This window comes from Cyprinodon tularosa, unplaced genomic scaffold, assembly GCF_016077235.1.
Source record: "Cyprinodon tularosa strain WSP-4 unplaced genomic scaffold, ASM1607723v1 ctg351, whole genome shotgun sequence".
NCBI lineage: Eukaryota > Metazoa > Chordata > Actinopteri > Cyprinodontiformes > Cyprinodontidae > Cyprinodon > Cyprinodon tularosa.
In genome coordinates, this window is record NW_024039065.1 from 619686 (window position 1) to 645702 (window position 26017).

The 26017-nt window shown below is 40.9% G+C and overlaps 1 protein-coding gene across 3 annotated transcripts in view; it reads left to right on the forward strand.

Annotated features, from left to right (window-relative positions):
- Window positions 1-4185: 4185 nt before the first annotated feature.
- The window catches only part of pdzd2 (PDZ domain containing 2), a 90235-nt gene continuing 68403 nt past the window's right edge, over window positions 4186-26017 (forward strand). For all 3 annotated transcript variants that reach the window (XR_005281661.1, XM_038295200.1, XM_038295201.1), the window contains exons 1-3: window positions 4186-4548; window positions 23478-23777; window positions 25365-25834. Coding sequence is in view for 2 of the 3 variants with exons in the window: in XM_038295200.1 (XP_038151128.1) it covers window positions 23658-23777; window positions 25365-25834 (590 nt within the window). In the remaining variant the exon portion in view is untranslated. The remainder of the gene's footprint in view (window positions 4549-23477; window positions 23778-25364; window positions 25835-26017) is intronic.

Below are 26017 nucleotides of genomic sequence, written 5' to 3' on the forward strand. Positions count from 1 at the left end.
CAGCTGATGCTTTAAAAGGCCATGATAAAATAGAGAAAATGCTTTGCAGCTTTGGATGTTTGAGTCATGTTGTATTTAAATGTGTATTTTTCTTTTTTATTTCCTGCTAAATGTCTTTTCTTCTGTTTAATAACAGTTCTTTGATCATTTTGTGCCATTTTCTGGATGTAGAATAACTCAAAGGAGGCTTTTTTTGTGGTTCCCCTGGGATGTTCTCATTGCGTTTCCTCCAAATTAGGCCAGTTTGTATATGATGGAGCCGGTATTACATTAAAATATGTGACCCATCATTTATTGAGACCCAAACACCACGTGACAGATACCTTAACTTCACAGGAATTATACCTAGACCCCTGGCTGTCAACTCTCACCCATTGGGAGTGAGACGCACCCATCTCAGGGTCTTCCCATGCTCTCACTCAAGGTTCGCAATTTCTCATATTTATGTAATAAAAATACCATGGTGATCAAAATCCAGTCTGTGTTTTTAAAACGACCTTAGTGCTAACACATAATGACATGCCAGGTTTATATCCAGTCCATATTCCCACTGTGCCAGATGTAGAAAAAAGACAGTTGTTATGAGGTATGTCATTTTAATTTTTATCTTATCTCATTTTGACTAGAATAATTCTCTTTGTAAATTAATGAAGCTGTTAAGCAATCTTGTGCTTAAGTAAATATGAATAAAAAATACAGCAGCTAGCCTAAACTATTGATGTGGAGACTGAGTGTAGGATAACATCCAATGGTTTCTTTACCTGGTGCGTTTTTTAGTCCATTTTTTGCTCACAAGTTAAATAATTATTGCTCAGTCTAGTTTAATAATCTCTCGTTGACATTTAGGAGTAATTAAGCCAACACAAATATTTTAATTCTTAAAACTTTCAGATTTGCCTCTCAAACCCATAGAAGCTCCACAAAAAGAAGAAGAACTATTGCATTTTTTTTTTTAAAGATCAGCCACCAAAGAAAAGACCAACCGCTTTCAGAGAGGATGTGCAGAACATAGATTCCTAGAGGAGAAACCACAGGGATGTTTTTCTTTAATTATTACTTATCTTATTCATTTATCTTTATTTTGGTCCATTAAATATGTTTAAAAACTTAATTTCCATCACACCTTCCCAATGAAACATGCAGAGACGTGCTGCCTCCTGTCATGGCGAGAAGCTCTGAATTGTTTAGCTGTTTTGTCAAGTTTAAGAAAAACTAAAAACACAATGAACGAAACTCTTTAATCCTTAGCCTATCACCATATATTCATACACAGTGTTGTTTGCATACTTTTCGATTTCTCTGGTTCCTGTATATCAGTGCCAGTAATCCAGTAATAACTTATTAGTTCCCCTATTGTTTAATTTACTTGAACTGCAGACAATAATTAATGAACAAAGTTGTGAAATTCTTAGTTTAAAGTATATTTAAGTTGCAAGTATTTTAGTGGGGCCCATTCTGCTTTACTTCAATTCTCTAAAAATCCGCAGAATGTAGAAAATAATATATATTGTGAGGGAAAATGTTCCACATAACTACAGATCACTTGTTGTTATCCAGTAACATTTACTGTGCTATAAAAATTCCCCATTTTGCCAATAAGTTTCAATTAAATCCTCTAAAAACCTCCAACCTACAGCTGCACCTGTCCTCATCTAACCCTGACAGGGTTTCCTGTCCAAAATATTTTTAAATTTCACCCCAAGATTTGGTGAAAAGTTGGCAGGCCTGTAAATCTAATGTCAGAAAATGAATAACTAAACCTAAAGTAACAGGACTGTGAAATACACTTAGCGCCTCCTTGGGTCACAATAATAACCTATAAACAGAATTGGTTTTGATTTGACAAAATGCTAAGGTAGCTAAGGTAGCAGTCCTGCAGGAAATAGCTGCAATAATCTGAAATTGAAGAAAAACAAAGTAAACATATTTGCAACGCAATGCAAATTCTGATGGTTAGTAAAAGTTTTAACATGATTTTCTGTTGCTTTTTTTTATTTGGAGCAGTAAACATAAATCTGGAGTAGTCAATATAAATGATGTACGCAGTCAGACTTTTTGTGTCAATCATTGTCACCCTTAAAGATTCTTTTTACTATACCTTTTTAAACCCAAATCTGTCTATAAAACAAATAAGTTTTGATTTTTCTAAATGTGTAGCCTACCTGTCAGAGAACTTCTTACATGTCCAATCGGATTAAACGAATCCGTTTGGGAACCTAAGTTTGTATTTTAACAATGCAATCCTTCACAAAAGCATCATCTTTGACACAAAACAAGTTAATGAGATTCATTAGTAGAGCTAATGACAGAACAATCACACAACGGTGAGGATATATTTAGGGAGCCCAATTAATGTAAAATCTATGACTATGGGCTGTGGTAGGAAGCTGAAGTGAACCATAGGAAGAACATCCAGTATCAATACAACAAGTATGCAGTGAAGTATTTAATTCTACTTTATATAAAAGCCCAACCAGAGACATAATTTGTCCCTGGTTGGGCTTTTATATAGAATTTTACAGTGAAAAATACAAATATAAAAAGAAATAAAACTAGCTATAACTCTTCAAAACTTGTTTAAAATACAGAATTAGTGTTCTTTAGACTGTAGATTTTAGGTAAATAAAATAGAATAAAACATTCAAATAGCAGAGACATAAGTGGCAGCATTGTTTGTTAGAGGAAGACATTCAGAAAACTAATGCTGACATGACTGATGTGTTATGAGTCATTTTTTTAAGATAGAAAATAGTGAATGTTGTGAGTTCCCTGATGTTCTGAGGTTCCACTCCTGAGATGCTGTGACTGCAAAGGCTCTTTGACTAAAAGCACTTTGACCCAGAGGAACAACACATCCTCCTCTGGCCAACCCTCCTGTTCCTGTCAGTGTGTTCCTGATCTTTACAAACTGAATGAGTGGAGGAGATGAAAGACCATGGATCATTTTGTTAAACAAAGGTTTGAGTACTTGATGACATTTTCACAGCTTAAAAGCTTATGTTTTAGTAAAATCGCTGGTAAAGTATAGAAAACCCTTGTGCAATCATGTTCACACATCTGAAAATAGTTTAGCTTGTTACAGAAGCTACAAAACTGACCTTCCTTTGAGCAGATTGAGTTTCTGGAGCATCACATTTGTGGGGTCAATTAAACGCTCAAAATGGCCAGAAAAAGAGAACTTTCATCTGAAACTCGACAGTCTATTCTTGTTCTTAGAAATGAAGGCTATTCCATGCGAGAAATTGCTAAGAATTTGAAGATTTCCTACAACGGTGTGTACTACTCCCTTCAGAGGACAGCACAAACAGGCTCTAACAGAGTAGAAAAAGAAGTGGGAGGCCGCGTTGCACAACTGAGCAAGAAGATAAGTACATTAGAGTCTCTAGTTTGAGAAACAGACGCCTCACAGGTCCCCAACTGGCATCTTCATTAAATAGTACCCGCAGTAGCCTGTTTGAGCTGTCCTCTGAATGGAGTAGTACACACTGTTGTAGGAAATCTTTAATTTCTTAGCAATTTCTTGCATGGAATAGCCTTAATTTCTAAGAACAAGAATAGACTGTCGAGTTTCAGATGAAAGTTCTCTTTTTGTGGCCATTTTGAGCGTTTAATTGACCCCACAAATGTGATGCTCCAGAAACTCAATCTGCTCAAAGGAAGGTCGGTTTTGTAGCTTCTGTAATGAGCTACACTATTTTCAGATGTGTGAACATGATTGCACAAGGGTTTTCTAATCATCAATTAGCCTTCTGAGCCAATGAGCAAACACATTGTACCATTAGAACACTGGAGTGATAGTTGCTGGAAATGGGCCTCTATACACCTAAGTAGATATTGCACCAAAAACCAGACATTTGCAGCTAGAATAGTCATTTACCACATTAGCAATGCATAGAGTGTATTTCTTTAAAGTTAAGACTAGCTTAAAGTTATCTTCATTGAAATGTACAGTGCTTTTCCTGCAAAAATAAGGACATTTCAATGTGACCCCAAACTTTTGAACGGTAGTGTATATATTTATATTTTATATGTAACAAAGTATGAAGTATTTTGTTCCTAGTTTCCTCTGCTGTAGGTGAGTCTCTGTTCCCTCTCAGCAGTCTGCCTGCCAGGCAGCGTTCAGGGACTCTGACCGCAGAGTAAATCTGGACCTCATGGCTCCGCCCCCTCTTCCTCCGCCCCGCCTTCATGGACACAGCAGCAGCAGCAGAGTGATACATCTCCCACAGATCTTCATCGCTACCAGGAGCGGAGGGAAAAGTGAATTTCCAGCCGCTTTTCCACAGCTGTTTTCCAAGTTTTTCCAGCTTTTAGTCTCCGTGAAAAGAGTCCAGTGAGTCCCCCGGAGCTACTTTTTCCATGCTGAACTCAAACGCAGCTCTGCGCTGCTTTTTATCCAGGGTCTCGTCCAACTGTTGATGTCTCTGCTGTGTGGATGCGGCTTTTCTGGAGCCAGGATCACCTCTGAGTGCATCGCAGGAGCAACAGGAAGCTGTTTGCTTTGTGTTGGGAATGAGGAGCAGCTTTTTGTACACGATGTGACCAAAGGTAGGGTTTGCTTCCAGCCTTCCCCCTGAGGGGGCGGCTGCTCATACTGGGGGGGCTGCTGGGCTTGATCCTGTTGTTCCAGTGCAGCTCATCCTACAGGAAGCCAGTTCTGTTCTATCAAGGCTGTGATTCTCCTACATAGTAGTGAACAAACATTTCACTTTGTCACTATAATCTCCCTGAAAAGCAGAGTAACTTTATATCCCAGTTGTGAACCCATTGCAGGCTGCTTATTGGAACTTTTCACTATTTCTGACTGGCAGCCAGGGGCGGATTTAGGAAATGTGGGGCCCTAGGCAAAGACAGGCAGGGGGCCCTTTGAATTGAGAAGAAAACACATAAAAGAGACCCATTCTACAGATAGAGAAATGTTTTTTGTGTCTTGTTGTCCCTTTTCTTCTTGTTTTCCTTTCTATGTTTTGTACTCAGCTGACTTTTCATGCTGTCTCTAAAGGAATGAAAGATTTTTTCCAAGCACTAAGCTCACTTAGCTGATTGCTCCTTCCTGTGTTTCCAAAAAGGCCAAAGTAAATAACCCAGTCCTTCTTTTCGCTGTAGACCAGCCATGATCTGCTTATCTGTTCTCCATTTTTCATTTGGATGAAATAATAGCTGCATGAATCATGACAGCAGACAAGATAGAGGAGAGCAGGAGGCGTGGTTACCAATCTACTGGCTCTGGAGAGCAGAGTTCGCTGCTTTTAGATGTTGTCTCCAAAGTCTCCAGTAGGAGAAAAAAGTCTCTAGATTTGGCGCTAGGAGCTTTTTAGAAATCAAAGTGCTAGAGGGGTCTGAAAAGTGGCTAAATATAGCGACTAAAGCGCTAAGTTGGCAACACTGCTCTTTGCATGGTTTGTTTTCAAATGGTTTGCTGCTGTCTGTTTGGACCTTTCTGAACATGTGCAGCAAATGGACTGATCCAATATGGTGGACACTGAAGGGGGGGGGGCTGAGACACACTTAATATTCTAAGCGTTCTGCCGGCATTTTAGCAAAAGGATTTTTATCAAAATGTGCAAAAATAAGGAATAGTTGTATTAACCATACATGTAAACAGAGTTTTATGTGGCCCCCAGGAACTTGGGGCCCTAGGCAACTGCCTAGTATTGTCTAATGGTAAATCCCTCCTTGCTGTCTTCCTCAGGTCAGATTTCTACTCAACTTTGTTATGTTTCATTTTTAGAAACTAAACAATCAGACTTTTTTCTTTTGATTTATTTTTTTCCCGCTGATACAGCCTTTCCCTTTAAGAGCCACTTATGAAGTTTGATATCCTCTAAAAGCATCCAAGTTTCCTTTCATCTTTTTCCAGGTTTAGGGAATTTTGTCAAATATGAGTATATATATATATATATATATATATATATATTGAAAGGACACTCTAATTGGCTGTCTGGGTCAGAGTGGTCCTGTCTGGGTTTGAGGTCTGGTACCTTGGCTTAGCGGTAGTTTGTTGTGCTTCCATCATTAAAGGGTTAAAATCCCATCAGTCAGCATGAACTGAGCTCCAGGTTTGATCTAAAGATTCTGAGTTATTCAAAGGATCCAAGTATTGCTCATTATTCCCTAAAAGTAAAAAAAAAACAATCCACTGGACTTTGTTTCCAAGGTTTGAAGACGTTTCGCTTCTCGTCCAGGAAGCTTTTTCAATTCAAATGTCGGCGGGAAGCAAAACCTCTTCAAACCTTGGCAGCCAAGTTCAGTGGATTGTTTTTTTTTTTTTACTTTTACGGAATGACTATGACCTGGATGACTGAGAAACTTAATCAGCATATTGCTCATTATGAACTGAGTCTTAAAGGGCTCATAGAATGATTATATAGGGTGCCTGGTTCTGGTCATTAAGGTCTCTGAATAGGGTGTGTAACATCGGTTGGGCTGAAAATGGCAGATTTGCTGTTCTATGAGCCCTAATGCAGCCTGGTTAAAAGCCCAAGAATGACACGACAGGTTTTCTTCCTTTTATGGTATGATCATGAATATTTAGATGAGCTGTGCTCTGATTGGTTGGTTTACAACGAGGGAAGCTGCTGAACAAAGAGGCATCACAGCAACCAGCACTCACTCACTGAAACGTCATGGTAGTGTGACCAGACGTCCTTTTTCTCCCGGACATGTCGTACTTTTCAGACCTAACTATTTCAAAATAGTCCAGGATTTTGGTCGAATACAGTGCTGCATGTAGTCGAAACACACCGGGCACTCAGCGGACGAGGGCAGGGAGCCAGCTGGGGACAAAACCCGACCCGGTGACGGTAGCCTGGACACCGGCGGCCCCGTGCTTCCCCCCACCTGCCTTACCGGCCTCCAGCCCCCCTCCTCCAGCTGAGGACGGGCGGCTCATGGCTCTCTGCTGAGGTCCGGTCCAGTCAGCGGCCCAGCAGTCGATACTTCATTCCCTCCCGCCCTTGGGCCAGTAAACCCGTGGGCTGGTCTGGATGTCAATTTACAGGCTAGAACCAAATAAGGCAACATCCCCGAATTGACGTCAACTTCGTTTGTTATCGCCCGTTTTATGGTGGAAGTGTAGAATAGTGAGATCTAGTGAGTTTTCCCATCACTCCACATAAAGGATGAAGTAAATGCTCATAACCTAACAAATCTTTTTGTTCCAAAAGTGAGCTATTCCTGTAGAATTATATAGACTTACACAATCTTTATGTTATCACTTTCTGGGCTTTATTTAATTTATTATTATTCATAGTGAGGGCATAAAGCTGGTCTACTCGTAGAAGTATCTGTTGTGAAACAAGCTCAACGAAGAATAGACTGTCTGAGAAAACTAAAGTCCAATTATCGGTTTGTTTTATGAAGCTTTCAATGAGAATCTGCTGTGTTTTTCGTGTTTTATCTGTTGGTATAATTGCCCAACATTGAAAGATAAAAACAGTCTAAATCGGTTGAGGGAACCGGGGGACTTGCCTTCCTCTTTTTAATAAACAACAAAAAAAAGGCTAAAGTGATCGTCTCTTCGTCAGAAAGAGTTCTCAAAAATTTTAAATAACAGTGTTTTAGTTTAGCAATCTTTTTCTCTTTCTATTCATTTTGGTCCTCAAGCTCCCTCTCACTATATTTCTTTTTTAATCATCATATTTTTATATAATTACATGTTTATTTTTGTTTCTTTGTCTTGTGTGCTGCTCAAAAGAATTGCGTTAATAAAGTCGTCCAAGTCTATAAACATTATGGCATAAATTCACCGGCAGGAATACGAGGCAGCTTTGCTCTCTGCAGCCCTGAGGTCAGAGGTTTGCTGCGTATCCGGTGTCACACATGGATCTAATTCCCTGCAGTCTGATGAGGGGACCGCTGTCCCTCTTTCTTCTCTCTCTGGGATGAGAGGAAGCTTTGCTTCTTCTGTTGCTGCTGTATTTTCTGCATCTGCTTGACTCCTGGTTGTTCTGTCATCCTGACTATCATCAGGCTCTGTAGCTGATTCATTCTGATATTAATTATTCATTTGCTTTTCTGATCTGTGGCCTGATTATTAAAGGCCTGCGAGCTGAAAATGCTCCTACCAGGATGTTCTGGCAAAGAATACAGGAGTTGTACTATATGACAGACTTTGCTTTGGTTTGACTGTCCAGTTTCCAGTTTAGAGGTGTTTTGTGTTTGCATTGTATTTTTAGCCGACTCTAGTTATTGTTTCCCTGATCCCCGTGTTTAGCTCGTTCAGTCATTCTGCCCAGTCAGCCTCCCTGCAGTTGCTGCAGCCTCTTGGTCTCCTGTCCGCTGTTGTTGTTCTGCTATTTGTCATATTAAGCCCTAATTGCTGTATTTACCTTCGTGCTGTTTAGTGCCTGATGTGAGGATCAAATGATTTTTATTATTGTTTTCTTTCTCTCCATTTTTGTCATATTAGAAAAAAATTATATTTGTATTAATATAAAACTAAAGACAATAAACTGTTGATCTCCAAAAACCTCATCAGTTAGTTCCATTAACTCTAAAATGACAAATCAGGGATCTGTAACCAAAGAGAAGATCAGGAAGCAAAGCTTCTGCTGCAGCAAAACAGACTCCAAACCTAGACGCATCTGGACATGAGCAGCAAGCTGCTGCATTCGCTGCAGAGTGACAAACAGAAAGAACCACAGCATGAACTGTAATAAACTAAAAATAAAGACATAAAAACTGTGCATTCATTAAGAAACCAGCAACAACCTCCATATTCACTGCGTTAAGGAACCAGAGAAATGCTCTCCATTAATTAAAGAAGCGGTTCGGTCAGCAAGGAATCAATGGATCATTATTTATACCTAAAACTAATACATTTGAGGTGATTTAATGAATTTAGTGCTAATTGGTAAAAAATAGAAATAATAATTTTCATCGCTATCACTGAGTCTGGGAGCGGCCATTTTTGCCCAAATTTTTGCCCGCTTTTCAAGCAAAATCAATGGGAACTACTAGACACATCTGCAATCAACAACAATTATTGAAGATTTCCAGAGGACTTCACCATTGAAATTCACCAGAGCTATAGTGAAACTGACAATGCCCACGTGCATGGCAGCTGGATGCTGGAATACATCGGGGAAAAGTGGAAAAAAAAAAAGAGTTATTCCACCTTTCTGGTTCCTGATCCTCCACGGACGGGTTGGTCGTTGGATCGCCGACTTGAAGAGGGAGGATTTGCCATCGAACTTCTGGCCAGAGAAAAAACCCGTAATATGTAGCCAACATTTGGAAGAAGAATGTTTTATGCTCTGGGGATCCCTTTCCTGGCGCTCGCCTCGGTGCTCTGGGGGGGGGCGTGTCTTTGGCTCTTCACAACCACTCTTGAGCATTTTCTCTTTGGATAAACTTTACATGCACAAGTGCACACTCACAATCAACTACAGTTACTTGGTTCCAGGTACTTAGAGATTCACTTCCATACAGAAAGCCCATATTCTTATCTTCAGAGACAACAGTATGCTTGTCAGATTAAATAATACTACTTATACTTCAGCGATAGTATCAATATTTTACTTTATTGTATTTCTTATACTATATCCGTTGGTTGTGCTTGTGCCAACATTTGGAAGAAGAATGTTTCAAAGATGACTTGGATAATAGCGCGTTGTGACAAACACCAGATACAGCAGTATCGGACTTGATCAACAGCCGATACCGCACCGTGACGTCACAAACCAGTAGGTGGCAGTAGTGTTCTTTGACAAACATGGATGCCTCCAGTAAAGCACATTCAAATGAAAATCACTCTTAATTAAAAACACTTATCATTTATTGAACAGTATTGAATAATTTCATATTTTAAGTACTTTCAGAAGTTTGCATGCTGAATATGAGCGGACTTTTCCTTTGACATGTTATCAAACTTTAAAGGTATTGTGGATGATACTTTAAAAGACCCGCCCTCTCCACTTAAAAAACCAATGCGTCCACATACAGCAGGGGATATATGGTCGACTTTAAAGTGAATTCATTTAACTGACCGTTCGGACAGAGGATCACTGCTTTTTGCTCCCAGTTGGTCATGTAACTTATTGGTCACCGCTGTTGGGTAGCGATAGCCTATGGCGGCAGTGAGCAGCTGTAACGGCCAATCCCATAAAGCTTTAAGAGGAGAGCTCTCCGCGCAAAGCGTTCTGGGATATATCTGCCTATTCTGAGGCCCTTCTTTTCTTCTCATTCACTTTGTAAACACTTTCTCTCTTATGACCCTCGGCCATTTTTCAAAGAACCGCGGTGAGAAAGGTGAGCCTCTGGTGAATATTCTCAGTCATCCAGGTCAGAGTCATTCCAAACAAGTTGAAAAGACAATCCACTGGACAAACTTTCCAAGTTTGAAGACGTTTCACTTCAGTTAAAGGGAATTATTAGGGAACAGAAGACCTCGCCTATTCAGCCAGGCCAACAAATACCTCTAACGACCCCCCTTTCAGAGACATAGACAGGTATGGGGCATTGCAGGCTAACAAAAGAAGCCAATCGAGGTGGACCTGTTCGTCTGTTTTAATTTGCATGTTTCCTAAACAGAAACAAGGCTTTGTTGGGCTGCTGTTTAAAACCTTGAACTCAACACGAATTCTGACCTTTTGAACTGAAAAAGCTTCCTGGATGGGAAGAGACACGTCTTCAAACTTGGAAACAAAGTCCAGTGGATTGTTTTTTAACTTTATTGGAAAGAACTTCAGTGACTGTCTGAAACCGTAGCTCACCACAGATATACGCCTAAAAGTTTGCATGCGCAGAAAGGATAGCTAACGGGACGAGCACGTAAACATACCACTTACGTAAACATACCACCAAAAATGATTGACAATTAGGAAGGCTTATTGAGAGATCCACCTGGAAGTAAAAGATCAGCCTCGATACCATTAAATCACAGACATGGGTCAGAAATATCTGTTTGTGAAATATTTCAGCTTAATCCTCATACTGGGTTGAATCATCTCCATTTTTAGAGGTAAAAACTAAGACTAACCTTTTCCTCAGAAAGGGAAACTGATTCCTAAACAAGGGACTTGAAGCGGCTCCAGTCTCTGGATTTATTTGTTCTCAAAGTTGTCATCAGAGACACCAGACAGAACTTTTTATAGAACATCTATATCCTCTCTTTTGGATTATTTATAGCACTTTATTCATAAGGCAAGTTATTTCTGCCTCCATGTTTGCCTCTCATTACTTCATTTGACTTGATCAGCGCTGCCTGTGGTTTCTGGACTGTTGTGGTTCCACAGATGGAGGCCCGGCAGGAAAGGAACAGCCAGCATCTTGCTGTTATCTCAATGCAGCTTCATGGACATGACAGGATTAGGACGACTTAATGTTTTTGTTCCTAATCTCTTATCAAGCATCATTCCCATCACTGTACAGCCTTTAAACTCCTTATAGTTCTGGATGTTCAGACACAAGAATGAAAACATGAAAGCATGATACGTTCAACAACTTATTACTCTCCCTACATATTTTAAAGTGTTTGCAAAGAGAGGAAACATGGAAAAGTAAGAATACTGGAGAACAGCAAACTAATAAAAATGTATTAAACTTGTTCTACAGCAGAACAATGTTCTGTTTTTCTGTTTATCTCTTACTTTACTGTTAAAGCAAACATTATGGCCTCCATGGAGGCACGCTCACCTCTGTTATGAACTCTACAGTTACTGTTAAACCGTTTGCGGCAGCAGAACTACCTGCTGTCACTTCCTCCGTTATTCTTTTCCAGTGGAGAATCCTGGGATCTGCTGAAACGGGTCTTTTTCTAATCTTTGGCCATATGGCACCTAGGAGAAGACAGGGGGGAGGGGGACATCTAGGTCAGTCTGCATTCTGGAAACAAAGACTAAACTAATCCTCGTTGTTGGATTGTAAGACTGATTTGTTTTCCATCCATGAAGTAAAAAAGAACCTCTGAACCTGCGCTGGGTGCGGGGACGCTGCAAGGACGTCTGGGACGCGATGCCGCGTGACTTCAAATAAATCTCTAGAGGATAACTACAATTTAACACATTAGGCCTTTAGTTGGTGTTAAGGTGAGGGAAATAACTCAGATAATTTGGAGAAGAACTCAAAATTCAACCCAGATCTGCAGCAAACCCTGAAGCAGTCATCTTCTGCAAGATTGGTTTGGATGAACAAGCTGCCGTTTCAGAGGACACGCTGTTTCCATTTAAAAAGATGCTCTTTGGAGATGTTCTACTGGAAGCGTCAGCTTCAGTAACTACTCATCATCTTCAGTTTCATCTGATTCATGTGTGCAATAAAAATGGTGATAAATCATCAGTGAAGAAAAGTCTTTATTTACTTTAGAGTCCTTGATAACTTTTAAGAGGTTCAACCAGAGAAGGGATTCTGCTGAGGTTTCCTTGTTTCCCTGATATATGAAGGAGGAAAGCTGCAGGCCTGAACGACACATCGTCTTCCTCGCTTTAGGTGATTTAAAAAGGTGTTTTTTTAGTGAAAAGGAAGTGGATGAACATGAACAGGTTCTGCTGTTCAGACGGTTCCAGCCTAGTCTGCAGGTCCATCATTCTGTGACCAGTGTAGATCGGTGAGCCTGAGATTATCTGTATGGGGGGGAGGGCTCCATTTAGAGGGATTTAGGTCATTACAGAAAATGTCATGTTAATACTGATGCTGTTCAGCTTTGTGTGCCATCATGTCATGGACCGGTCCAGATCGATCAAACAGTAGAAAGTCTGAGTTTGAAGCAGACCTCAGCAGAGATGATCCTGCCTTGTTTTTCCACCTTCGTTCAAATCAAACCTAAAGTAGCCAAACAGATAAGGAAGCTGGTATGCTGGGGAAGATTCTCAGACATCCAGGTCATAGTCATTACAAAAAAGGAAAAAAAAAAAAGCAATCAATTAAAAACTCTTTTGGAATCGGGTCATTTGGGGGGTCTTTGGGTGGCCAAACGACCCCCCCAAATGTCTGTATCCCAACAATTCCCTTCAACGACCCCCCTTTCAGAGACTTATACCCCATTTACACTACCCTTGAAAAACCGTGCCGAGACCGGTCCGAGCTCAGTAACTGAGATAACTTATCGTGTGTGTTGGGTTCAAAAATTTAGGTTTTGTAAAAGAAGAACTGAAATACACAGTAAGGGCTTTTCATACAGCTCCTGCAGGAGGAGAGACAGTTGAACCCCAGACTGAAACACACTGTCTCCCACCGGACCTCTTCTGCAGAGCGTTTTATTAACAGAACATGACACATGGTTACAAACGGAGTATTGTTCTGACAGAACAATTGATCAGTTCATAAAGACAGGATGCTCCACTAGAATGACAAGGCAGGATGGTCTCCTGACTGGATCACAAGACACAGTGGAGCATCCCCTTGCACAAATGTTTCATAAGCATACAGACATTGATTTTATGATCATCATTGAATAAACCTAACAGTGTGTAAATGGAAAGCAAACTGAACTGCACCGAGCTAGACACTACCGAACCGCGCTAACTGCAGACCAGTTCCAGAGGTGGGCTCGGCTCGGTTTTTCCCTGGCTCGGTTCTTTGATAACAAGAGCGCATGAGCAGAACGCGTCATCTCCTTCTGGCTGCACATCCCGATTCACACTCTATTCCAGTAGTTGGCGGTAATGCCCCTCCAGAAGTTGCTTGCCAACCGACACAAAACAGAAGAAGAACTATAAACAACAATTATGGCGGTTGGCAAACAACTTTTGGTGCATTACCGCCACCAACTGCTTGATTTCCTTTTCCAATATTGGCAGTAATACCGCAGATCGTCACTAGGAGGCGAGGAACCGAGATAGCCTAATGTGTAAACGGTCGTCAGAATCAAACTCGGCCTGGTTAACTGATCCGAGCTCGGACTGGTCTTGACATGGATCGGTTTTTCAAGGGTAGTGTAAATGGGGTAATAGACAGGTATGGGGAATTGCAGGCTAACAAAAGAAACCAAATGACTAACTGCTCATGATGAAGGGCCTGCAGTCTCAGATGAAAATGTTAAAGTTGAACCTAGGGCTGGGCGATATAGAAAAAAAGCTTATCGATTAAAAACAAAATGCATATTGATCGATATCGATAAATATTGAAAAGATTTGAAACCACATTTTATGTGCAGCTCTGCCTGGACTTTTTATGATATTGCTAAATGATTTAATTTTAATAAAGAACACAAACACAGACTTACATTTAAATATTTATTTAACCAACTTTTTTAACCATAACAGAATTGTTTTAAAGAAAAATAACTTAAGAGACCTGAGTTATGTTATTAAATACTGACAAAGAATAAACTAAAGTGACCAGAAAAGTGACCAAAATAAATATAACAAATACATAAATAGAATACCCTATTTGGGTGGGAATAGTACACCACCAGCTTGTGGTAATTAAAAGATTGTAGGACTAGGCTACCATGTAAACTCCACTCAACAAGAACAAAAACCAAAATCAACTCCCCCTTTAGCCTAGCATTTCTATGGGGTATTTTTTCTCACCCCTATTCTTCTAGAGGTGCTGCTGGCACCTCGTTATGGTTCAGCTTAGTTTCCTGCTTTAACCTGAGTTATTACTTTGAAGTTGCTGGCCCCTCAGCATTTTTCTCTCAATTGTTAGAACTACGTGGCCTGAACTGAATATATATATATATATATATATATATATATATATATATATATATATATATATATATATATATATATATATATATATATACACTCACCGGCCACTTTATTAGGTACAACTGCTCGTTAACACTTAATTTCTAAGCAGCCAATCACATGGCGGCACCTCAGTGCATTTAGGCATGTAGACATGGTCAAGACAATCTCCTGCAGTTCAAACCGAGCATCAGTATGGGGAAGAAAGGTGATCTGAGTGACTTTGAACGTGGCATGATTGTTGGTGCCAGAAGGGCTGGTCTGAGTATTTCAGAAACTGCTGATCTACTGGGATTTTTTACGCACAACCATCTCTAGGGTTTACAGAGAATGGTCCGAAAAAGAAAAAACATCCAGTGAGCGGCAGTTCTGTGGGCGGAGATGCCTTGTTGATGCCAGAGGTCAGAGGAGAATGGCCAGACTGGTTGGAGCTGATAGAAGGGCAACAGTGACTCAAATAACCACCCGTTACAACCAAGGTGGGCAGAAGAGCATCTCTGAACGCACAGTACGTCGAACTTTGAGACAGATGGGCTACAGCAGCAGAAGACCACACTGGGTGCCACTACTTTCAGCTAAGAACAGGAAACTGAGGCTACAATTTGCACAAGCTCATGGAAATTGGACAATAGAAGATTGGAAAAACGTTGCCTGGTCTGATGAGTCTCGATTTCTGCTGCGACATTCGGATGGTAGGGTCAGAATTTGGCGTCTACAACATGAAAGCATGGATCCATCCTGCCTTGTCTCAACGGTTCAGGCTGGTGGTGGTGGTGTCATGGTGTGGGGAATATTTTCTTGGCACTCTTTGGGCCCCTTGGTACAAATTGAGCATCGTTGCAACGCCACAGCCTACCTGAGTATTGTTGCTGACCATGTCCATCCCTTTATGACCACAATGTACCCAACTTCTGATGGCTACTTTCAGCAGGATAATGCGCCATGTCATAAAGCTGGAATCATCTCAGACTGGTTTCTTGAACATGACACAAGTTCACTGTACTCAAATGGCCTCCACAGTCACCAGATCTCAATCCAATAGAGCATCTTTGGGATGTGGTGGAACGGGAGATTCGCATCATGGATGTGCAGCCGACAAATCTGCGGCAACTGCGTGATGCCATCATGTCAATATGGACCAAACTCCCTGAGGAAAGCTTCTAGCACCTTATTGAATCTATGCCACGAAGAATTGAGGCAGTTCTGAAGGCAAAAGGGGGTCCAACCCGTTACTGCCATGGGGTACCTAATAAAGTGGCCGGTGAGTGTATATATATAAATATTTTTTTTTTCCTGAAATTCCCGAAGATTCCTCGGAGGAGAGCCGCGCCGGGGCCTACACAGCTCGTACTCCTGCGGGTGTGATCGGCTGAGATGATAAAGAAAAGTTGGTTGTGTTATCAGACTTCGTTTTCACTGGTTCCCTACACATTTTACAGATGACTGTGGTTTGTTTTTTGTCCGACTTGCCATGACCGAAATACTGCCAAACTGGCGAACTACAAAAACCCTTCTTTGGAACAATTTCCTCCGCCTCTCCTTGCTGCGACATCTTCATGTGCTCTGTGTTGTGGTTTGAGAGGGTGGCGCTTTGTGACGGCGTGCCTGGGTACGCGACTGTGATTGGTTGGGAGGAAGTAGTGACTAGCATAAACCTACATGCTAGGCTACAATGAGAAGGAAGGAAAACTGCGTTTCTTATCGAACCTTTATCGACTCTGTTTTTTTCTATTGCGCCACACGTCTATCGATCGATATATATCGTTATTGAAATATAGCCCAGCCCTAGTTGAACCATTTGAAGAGGCTGCAGACTGGATGGGGTTTGTCCTCCAGCAACATCCTCAGCTCCACCTCTGCATCATCAGGTGGACACAGCGTCCACAAGGGAGTGACTGAGGTGGACGTCCCGCCTTCTCCAGCAAGTGTGATGAGATTTAACTCGTGCCGTTTTGTGTGATTAGCGTCTTTAACGTAAAACGTCCATCATGAAGCTCGGCCTCTGTTTGGTGAGAAACTTGAAACCATCGGCCGGCATGGCCATGGCCGTCACACTTGAGCTGCCAGCTAAAGAAGGTGACATGGAGGCGAACCGATGAACATAAACAGGATTTATGACATAAAAAGGATTAAAATGATGGTGTTGAGTGACGCCTTGGCGGCTTTATTCTGTTTTTATGGCTCTCCTCTCTGAGGCGCAGGGCTCCGTTCTGTTCAGCCAGATGTTTCTAAAGCCTGTCATCAACACTGGAGCGGCAGCGTTGGTTATTTAATAACAGTTTAATCTATCAGTGATTCATTGTTTTTAACTTAATCGATGAATCTAAAAAGAGACTATTTTGGTAACCTCTCTAAATAAATAAAAAAACTGAAAAACTAAAACTGGTAGTTGGTTCCACAGGAGAGGAGCCTGATAACTAAAAGATCTCCCTCTCATTCCACTTTTAGAAATTCTAGGAACCACTAGTAAACCTGCAGATTGAGAGCGAAGTGCTCTGTTAGGAACATAAGGAACAATCAGATCTCTGATATCAGATGGAGCTTGGCCATTTAAGGCTTTATATGTGAGAAGGAGGATTTTAAATTCTATTCTGGATTTAACAGGAAGCCAATGAAGAGAAGCCAGGATAGGAGAGATATGATCTCTCTTTTTCATTTTCATCAGAACTCTGGCTGCAGCATTTTGGATCAGTTGAAGGCTTTTAACTACAGTTTGTGGACTTCCTGATAGTAAAGAATTACAATAGTCCAGCCTTTAAGTAGTGTTGCACCGATACCGATACCAGTATCGGACGGGGCCCCGATACTGCCCTAAAATGGTGGTATCGGTATCGGCGAGTACCAATAAATAGGGCACCGATACCATTTTGAGAGCCATAAGTTTATTCAACTATTGTCACCCACTCCTGGTAGGCAATAAAAAGTTCTACTTGATTCACTTTGTATTAGATTTTTTTCCTGCTTCACAAAGGTAGGCAGCAACTTGACAAAGCCATGATGGCAATTATTTTACATTATTATGGTATCGGTATCGGCCGATACTGCACATCCAGGTATCGGGGCCAAGAAATGGCATCGGCGCAACACTACCTTTAAGTAACAAATGCATAGGTTAGTTTCTCAGCATCACCCCTGGACAGGAGATTTCTAATTTTTGCAATATTTCTCAGATGAAAGAAGGAAATTCTAGAAACCTCTTTGATATGGGATTTAAATGACAGGTGCTGATCGAAAATAACACCAAGATTTTTTACTTTATTATCTGAAATCGGTTTAATCCTATCCAATTGAAGTGACTGGCTAATCAGCTTCTTTTTCAAAGCCTCTGGTCCAAAGTCTATAACTTCTGTTTTGTCTGCATTCAGAAGGAGAAAGTTAAGAGTCATCCAGGTTTTTATGTCTTCAGACATGCCTGTAATCTATGTAATGGGTTAGCTTCATCTGGATTATAGACGGATATAGCTGGGTATCATCAGCATAACAGTGAAAATTAATCCCATGCTGTCTAATAACTCTACCGATATGGAGCATGTATAAATTAAAGAGAATTGGTCCTAGCACTGATCCCTGTGGTACTCCACAGGTAACCTTTGAGCATGTGGAAGATCTGTCATTAACATAAACAAACTGGATCTAAACATCCATGGTTTACTGCAAATGTTGCCAAAGCTACTTCCACATCAACGCACAAACACACCAGTCAAACTTGTCTTTACCTTTGTGAGAAAATAAGGAATGAAAAGTGTTTTGATTGAACTTAATACAAATATTTTCTTTTAGAAATGGTTAAACATCAATTTAAATTTTAGAAAGATTGCGTAACTTAAATACCAGAGGTGGTGGACTGAGATTCCAGCTTCCAAAAACATACAATTCAATCATAGACATGATCCCTTCCAGATATCACCAAACCCCCCACCCCATCACAGAGGAACGAGGGACTTACCCGCTCCAGCCGGTGAACAATACCTCCTTAACGACCAACCCTTAACAATCATAGACAGGTTTCAGGTATTACAGGAGACAATCCCCCCCTTAATGACAATCCCCCCTTTAACGACCGACCCCTAGAATCATAGACAGGTTCAGATATTACAGGCTAACGATGGAACTAACGACCCATTCATCGGTTTCTATTGCATGTTTCCAAGCGATACAAGGCGTTGTCTATATAAGACTCAAACTCACTGCGGATCCAGACATTTGAATTGAGAAAGCTTCCTGGAGAGGTGGCGTAACGTCTTCAAATCTTGAAAACCAAGTCCAGTGGATATTTTTTGAATTTTTACGGAATGACTATGACCTGGATGACTGAGAACCTTCATCAGCTTAAATACCAGGGAATGTTTTGTAATTTTTCAGAAAAACAGCTAATGATTGGTCGTTTAGCCGAGGGGGAGTCGCTAATTCAGCCACACATTTCCCAACCTGAGTGGGGCGGTCCACTGTGACGCCCACTGATGTGACCGTGAAGGGTCCACATGAACCCGGGTTTAAATGTGGGTTTCAACCCAGAGGAGGTTTACCTTAACCTGGCTCCACGTATCCATCTGGAAACCTTCCGTTGAAGTAATTTTAGGAAGTGCCCAAAATACTGGTTAGCTGATTGGCCTATGTTGGTGATAGACGGGCCAAATAAACCAATCAGATCAACGAAGCATATGACGTACTAACAGAGCAACGACGAAAACACAACCACAAGCCAATTGATAGATCAAACTCTTGCCGAAACCAGTCGGGAGAAGAGCAAAAACATCTTTTCTTTCAGTGAAGAAATACTCTGTAATTCCGATAAAACTTGCTGGATAGCCACGCTAACGCTAGTTTCATCGGCTGAAGCCGCCATGTTCTTTAGACTGAACTGTCGCGCTTCTCGTTGCGTCACACCTCAACCCGCCTCAAAGCCAACGCTGATTGGACGTTCGTTTGGTGAACGGCTCCAAATTTTCTTTAACGGAGAGTCTCCAGACTGATTAGCGAGTGAAATCTTGAAAGCTCGCAAGATCAGGCTAGGATTCCCCATGGTGTCTAAATAACGTCTGCTCTGGGCGCAGTGAGACTCAAACAGAGGCAGACTTCTGGGTCGTGGTTCTACTCTGTTTATTTTTAAACATCAGCTCCCCTTTGTGTCGGCATCTTTTATCCAATCTGAAGCGGGTCAAACCTCCGCTCCTTTCCCTGGTCTGCATGCGTATCTCAGCCGGTCCCGGTTCTCCTACCCTGCCTGCTCCGTTTTGTTTACAACACCTAAAACTCTAGTAATTCTGGGTAAAACCACTTCTGCTCCGCTTTCAGCTGCAGCCAGAACTGGGCCGGGCCTTCATGCCTTCCAGCAGAGGAATAACTCTGACATTCGGTACCACAAAACCAGGGAGTTTATTTGAAGCTCAAGTGCAGCATAGTCATTACAGTGTGGTTGGGTTTTTTTTTTTTTTCGTCTACGTTTGCCACCAGCATGCAGATGGAGGGTCAGCCCAGATTCTTCTGGACCTTTTATTTCACCAGAACCAGGCCACTGAAAGGGATCCGCTGGGTTTGCATTTTTTAAACCCTCTGAAACCAGATTAAACACCACTTCACATTTTTATATGTACCTCAGTTTTTTTGTTTTTTTAGTGAAGGAAACTAATTTTAGTAAATAAATAAAAACCTCATAATGAGAGAGCGGTGTCTGATAAGTGTTTGATTCCTTCCTATCAAAGGTACGAGGCTCACACAGCTCCTATAACGAGGAAGAACTGTGATTAGAGGATTCTATAAGATATCTAGTTAGAGGTTTTTCTTTTATTATCTCTGTGCTCTAAATCAAAGCTGCAAATGCTGATCATCACAAAGCCACGGCTTATGGCTTCATCCTGCAGTGTTTGTCCTGTTCAGACCTGTTATTAACACACATCCTGCATGTTTCTAAAAGAAAAACCAGCCTAAGAGCGGCTGTTCAGAGCTGGCATTAACAGATCCACCCGCCTAACGTCACAGAGACGGCCGCAGGCTGACAGATACATCAAATTCTTTTACTGGATTATTGTTTGGACTTCAGCATCATGGCTGCATTTCATGTTTGCTCTGCTGTTTGACAGACACACAATAAACCACCTTATGTGGGACTTTCCAAAGTTCCACCCAGTGAATAAAGATTTGGATCCATTAGATTATTTTTTTTGTTATCCAAACTAATAATGTGCATCTTCATTTTATCAATAGATCCAGTGCTGAAGAAAAACCCTTAATGATGTCGATAACATGTAGAAAACTAGCAACGACACGTACAGATCCATTGTTTAGATCAGGGCTTTCCAAAAGCATTAATACCCCTTGAACTTTTCCACGTTATCGCATTAGAGATATAAACGTATTTTATTGGAATCTTGTGTGAAAGATCAACACAAAGTGGGAACAACCGGCGCAGAAAGGAAATAATACATGATTTGAAACTCAAACTAAAAGGTTAAAGGAATAGTACACCCAAAACATGATTAGCCTTCATTTTCTACTCACCCCCATGCTGAACAACACTCTGGAGTACTTTTTTGATATCTCAAATGCATCTGGAGATCTGGGAGGCTTCTTGCTGTCTGCTGACATTCAAATAATGGAGGTCTATGGCGCCCGAGGCAGAAAGGTCCATAAAAGTCCACAAAAAACGTGTCAATATTCCTCCATACTGCTCGTCCAATGTATTCCAAGTGTCCTGAGTGGGTAGCGTCCATAATTTATTCGAAACAAAGTCATTTAGAATGTTTTTAGAGCATAAACAGTAGTGTATAGGATTTCCTGAAAGCGCGTTCACGGCGCTACGGAAGCCGGCAGACCAAACCAGATGAAAGTGCGCATTCAGTGTCTGCTCTGCCGATAATGCAAGCGTAGAAGAAGAAATGTGCTGTTTACCTGTGCAAAGAAAGAAACAACGAAAGAAAAATGTCTGAGGACTTCAGTGTTGAGGAAGAGCATGAGTTCTTTGCCGAGCTGAATGCGCACTTTCGTCTGGTTTGGTCTGCCGCGGTTTCCGTAGACTCGTGAACGCGCTTTTAGGAAATCCTATACACTACTGTTTATGCTCTAAAAACATTCTAAATGACTTTGTTTCGAGTAAATTATGGACGCTACCCACTCAGGACACTTGGAATACATTGGACGAGCAGTATGGAGGAATATTGACACGTTTTTTGTGGACTTTTATGGACCTTTCTGCCTCGGGCGCCATAGACCTCCATTATTTGAATGTCAGCAGACAGCAAGAAGCCTCCCAGATCTCCAGATGCATTTGAGATATCAAAAAAGTACTCCAGAGTGTTGTTCAGCATGGGGGTGAGTAGAAAATGAAGGCTAATCATGTTTTGGGTGTACTATTCCTTTAAAAACAATCCACAGGACTTTGCTTCCAAATTTAAAGATGTTTTGCCTCCCATCCAGGAAGCTTTTTCAATTCAAAATGTCAGAAATAGCGTTGAGTTCCGGGTTTTATCCAGTAACCTCTCCCAAATTATAGCTGACCGCAGACAGGAGGCCGCCTTGTTTTGTTTTTATGACCGAAATTACAATTACAATTCGATTCTCTTGCGGACGAATCGATGCATCGGATCGTCGGCTGTTGGATCAGTGCATCGATACAAAACGATTATTATTTACACCCCTACTGTCTATGTCTCTGTCGTTAAAGGGGTGGAACCTTTCGAGCATTTCAATTTACATGCCGTTAAAAGTTTTTAAAAAACAATCCACTGGACTTTGTTTCCAAGATTTGAAGACGTTTCGCCACCTCTGCAGGAAGCTTTCTCAATTCAAATGTCTGGATCCGCAGTGAGTTTGAGTCTTATATAGACAAGGCCTTGTATCGCTTGGAAACATGCAAAGGGAAACTGATAAATAGGTTGTTCGGTTCCATTGTTAGCCTGTAATATCTGAAACCTGTCTATGATTGTTAAGGGTCGGTCGTTAGGGAGGTATTGTTCACCGGCTGGAGCGGGTAGGTGCTTTGCTCCTCTGTGATGGGGTGGGGGGTGTGGTGATATCTGGAAGGGATCATCTCTATAACTGAATTGTAAGTTTTTGGAAGCTGGAATTTAAGTCCACCACCTCTGTTTAGAGTTGGTTTTTCTCTCTTAAATTGAACGGAGAAAGCTTCCTGGAGAGGTAGCGAAACGTCTTCAAATCTTGGAAACCAAGTCCAGTGGATTGTATTTTTTAAACTTTTACTGAATGATTCCATTTACATGTTGTCTAAGCAAGGGACTTTAGACGAGGCTAGCAGGATGACGACCCTAAACATGAAGTCAGGGCTACAACAGAACGGTTCATATTCAGGTGTTGGAACGGCCCAGTCAAAGTCCAGACCTAAATCCAGAGTCTGCGGAAAGATCAGAAAACTCCTGTTCACAAACGCTCTGAGCTTTAGCCGGTTTGCAAAGAGCAATGAGCAAAAACTTCAGTCACTAGATGTTTAAAGCTAGCGGAGAGACATCTGAGACCGACTGCAGCTGGAATCACAGCAAAGCTCTCTTCAGGAAAGTAAAATAAATGTTTAATTTTATATATATTTATGTTTGTGGTGTTAATGTGACAGAATGTGGGAAAGTTCAAGGGTTATTAATACTTTTACAAGCAATAATACGCATACGTCAGACTCATAAAATAAGATTCATTCATTCATTCATTGATTTATTTAATAACCAATTAAAACCCTTAAATACCCCAAATAATGAAAAATATGAATATAGAAATTCTTCCCTTATATTTCTAAACAGACAGAGTGAAGTCATTCTGTGTATTTTAGGGTGTCTGTGTTTTCTGGGGTCAGATGTTTGGTTTAGATCGTGTTTCCTGCTCCTCCATGTTTTTCAGATGATGGTCTGATCCTGTAGCCTCCTCCCTGCTCCTCCTCTCAGCTCTACCCCACTGACTCCTCCTGGGTTCCCCCGGCGTCCGCCCGCTGCTCGTCCCTCAGAAATGCGCTTTGGAAGCTGAGGTTCCTGCTCTGATGGTGGAGAGCATCGGGATCCTCCGCAGGAACAAGATGCCAGTATGCCCATCACTCAGGACAACGCCCTCAGCATCCTCCTGCTGCTGGAGGACTGGCTCCGGGCTCAGGCGCTGAGATCTACCCAGACTGAGAGCAGAGAAGAAGAGCGTTTGGAGACTCAGGTAGTTCACAGGTTCTCCTCTAACTCACATTTTATTTCAAACAATCTCATTTTTTAAATTATCTTATCAGGTTTTAATGTTCTAAAGAACCGCAAACAAAAACAATAAAATTAAAGAACACAGTTCCACCAAAATACTAAAAAAATTAAAACATAATATTTCATTAATTAGAGCAAATCTATTAAAATGTAGTATTTAGTAGTTATTTTAGCAACATAAAAACTAATTTCCCTTAAGCTGTATTTAGTAAGCTTTAATTTGAAGGGTCAGAGTAGATGTTTGGTAAAGATATTTAATTGTTTATGACTTTATTTTGGTTTGAGAAGTCGGCCTAAAGCAGGTTTTTTTAAAGGGATTTTTCCTCTCTGGTTGGAGACGATCGGTTTAACCTTCCAGGATGTCTGGAACGTTCCTCTGACAGCCTTTTATTTTTGACTTTTAAACACAGCAAACACGGAAATCCAATTAAGTCATTTTTGTTGGAAAAGGATTATTTTCTCTTAAGTAGATAAGTAAGAGAACTTTTCAATAGAATAGGATTAATTATGTTTAAATAAGAAAAAAATAAGATGAAAATAAAAAAAAGATAATTAGTCGATGAAATGAAGAGTAATTATACCAATTTTAAGAATTATTTAACAGATTTTTGGATCCGTGTTTGCAGTGAAACTCAAGTTTACTAAACTTTTGTAAATATAAAAAGTATATCAACTTACCAGAACTTACTAGAGGAAGTTTATGCTTTAAGAATTTGAGTAAAAAACAGAGAGTTTCCAGATTACTTCAGGGTTGAAGGTCGCAGACACACACTGCAAAAAATTGACATCTAAATAAGTGCGTTTTTTCCTGAATTCAGGAGGTTAGTGAGACACTTTGCCAATGACAGGGTTTCCCAGGGTCATTAAAAATCATTAAAAGTCATTAAATTATTATTTTTTTAATTAAGGACTTAATTGGCATTAGAATTAATTTAATGTGATGATCCTTGCATTTAAAATGCTCTATTTAAAAAAAATGTTTATAAAAACAATTTTGTCAAATATATAATATTCCAATAATGTAGTTCCACGGAGCTGCTTCTGGTTGATCATAAATCCGTATGTTCGGAAAAGAAAATCGGTGGCGGAGAAAAAGCTAGAGAATTTCAACAAAAGTGGCTGAAAAACGAGGAATACGGGACATAGCTGCAGCATGAAGAGGGATTTCGCCGTTTTATTTTTATATATATAATCATATCAATTTCAATGCCCTCAACAAGTCAAAAGTACTTGTTGAGGAAATTTAAATTAATTTAATATAAAAGAGCATTAGAAAACATGAAATTAGAGTTACTCATTCCTGTATAAACCCTGATGGAAACAAGGAAACTAACATAAAAATAAGAAAAAAGCAATTAGATTGTCTAATTTTAGGTGTATAGTATCTAATTATCTTATTTTATGGGTAAAAATCCTAATTCCATTGGCAGATCATCTTATTTACCTACTTAAATTAAAGGTAAATCCACTTAGTTTAAGACATTTTTACTCATTTCTAGATCATTTTTGCAGCTTTTGACTGATTGCTCGGATCTCCTGCCTCTTCCAGGATGAAGAGTCCCAGGATGGAGATGAAGACAGTCTGTGTGACGGTGTTGGCGTTGGCAGCGTCCAGCTGGAAGACCTGACCTTGTGTCTGGCTGCTGCTCAGAAGCTGGTGGAGTATATTAAGTTCAACTTCATGGAGAGTGAGGCGTCTCCCTCAGCAACAGGCTCCTCCCGTACGAAGGGTCTGGAGGTGGAGGTTCGGGCCGTTTCCCTCAGCAAACGGGAGGAGGATGCGGCTGACTTTGGCCTCAGCTTTGGGAACATCCCCATTTTTGGAGATCCTGATATCAGGAAGAAGGGATCATCGAGGAAGAGGAGGGAAGCCGGCCCCATCGTTGACGTGGGCTGTGTCTGGGTGACGGAGGTGAAGAAGAAAAGCCCCGCCGCCTGCTGCAGGCGCATCCGACTCCGAGACGAGCTGCTGTCTGTCAACGGGCAACTGATGGTGGGAGTTAACGTCACCGGAGCCAGGTAGGACCCCAGCATTAGATCCTTCACCAGGTACGACACGGCCGATCCAATCCAGCACTCGTTCACGGATAATGAGTCCACAGAAGATCGATTCCATTTGATAAATTGATGTTTTATTAATTAATAATAAAATGATAAACTAAAATAATTACAGGGAAACTGACTGTTGGACAATGATCTTGG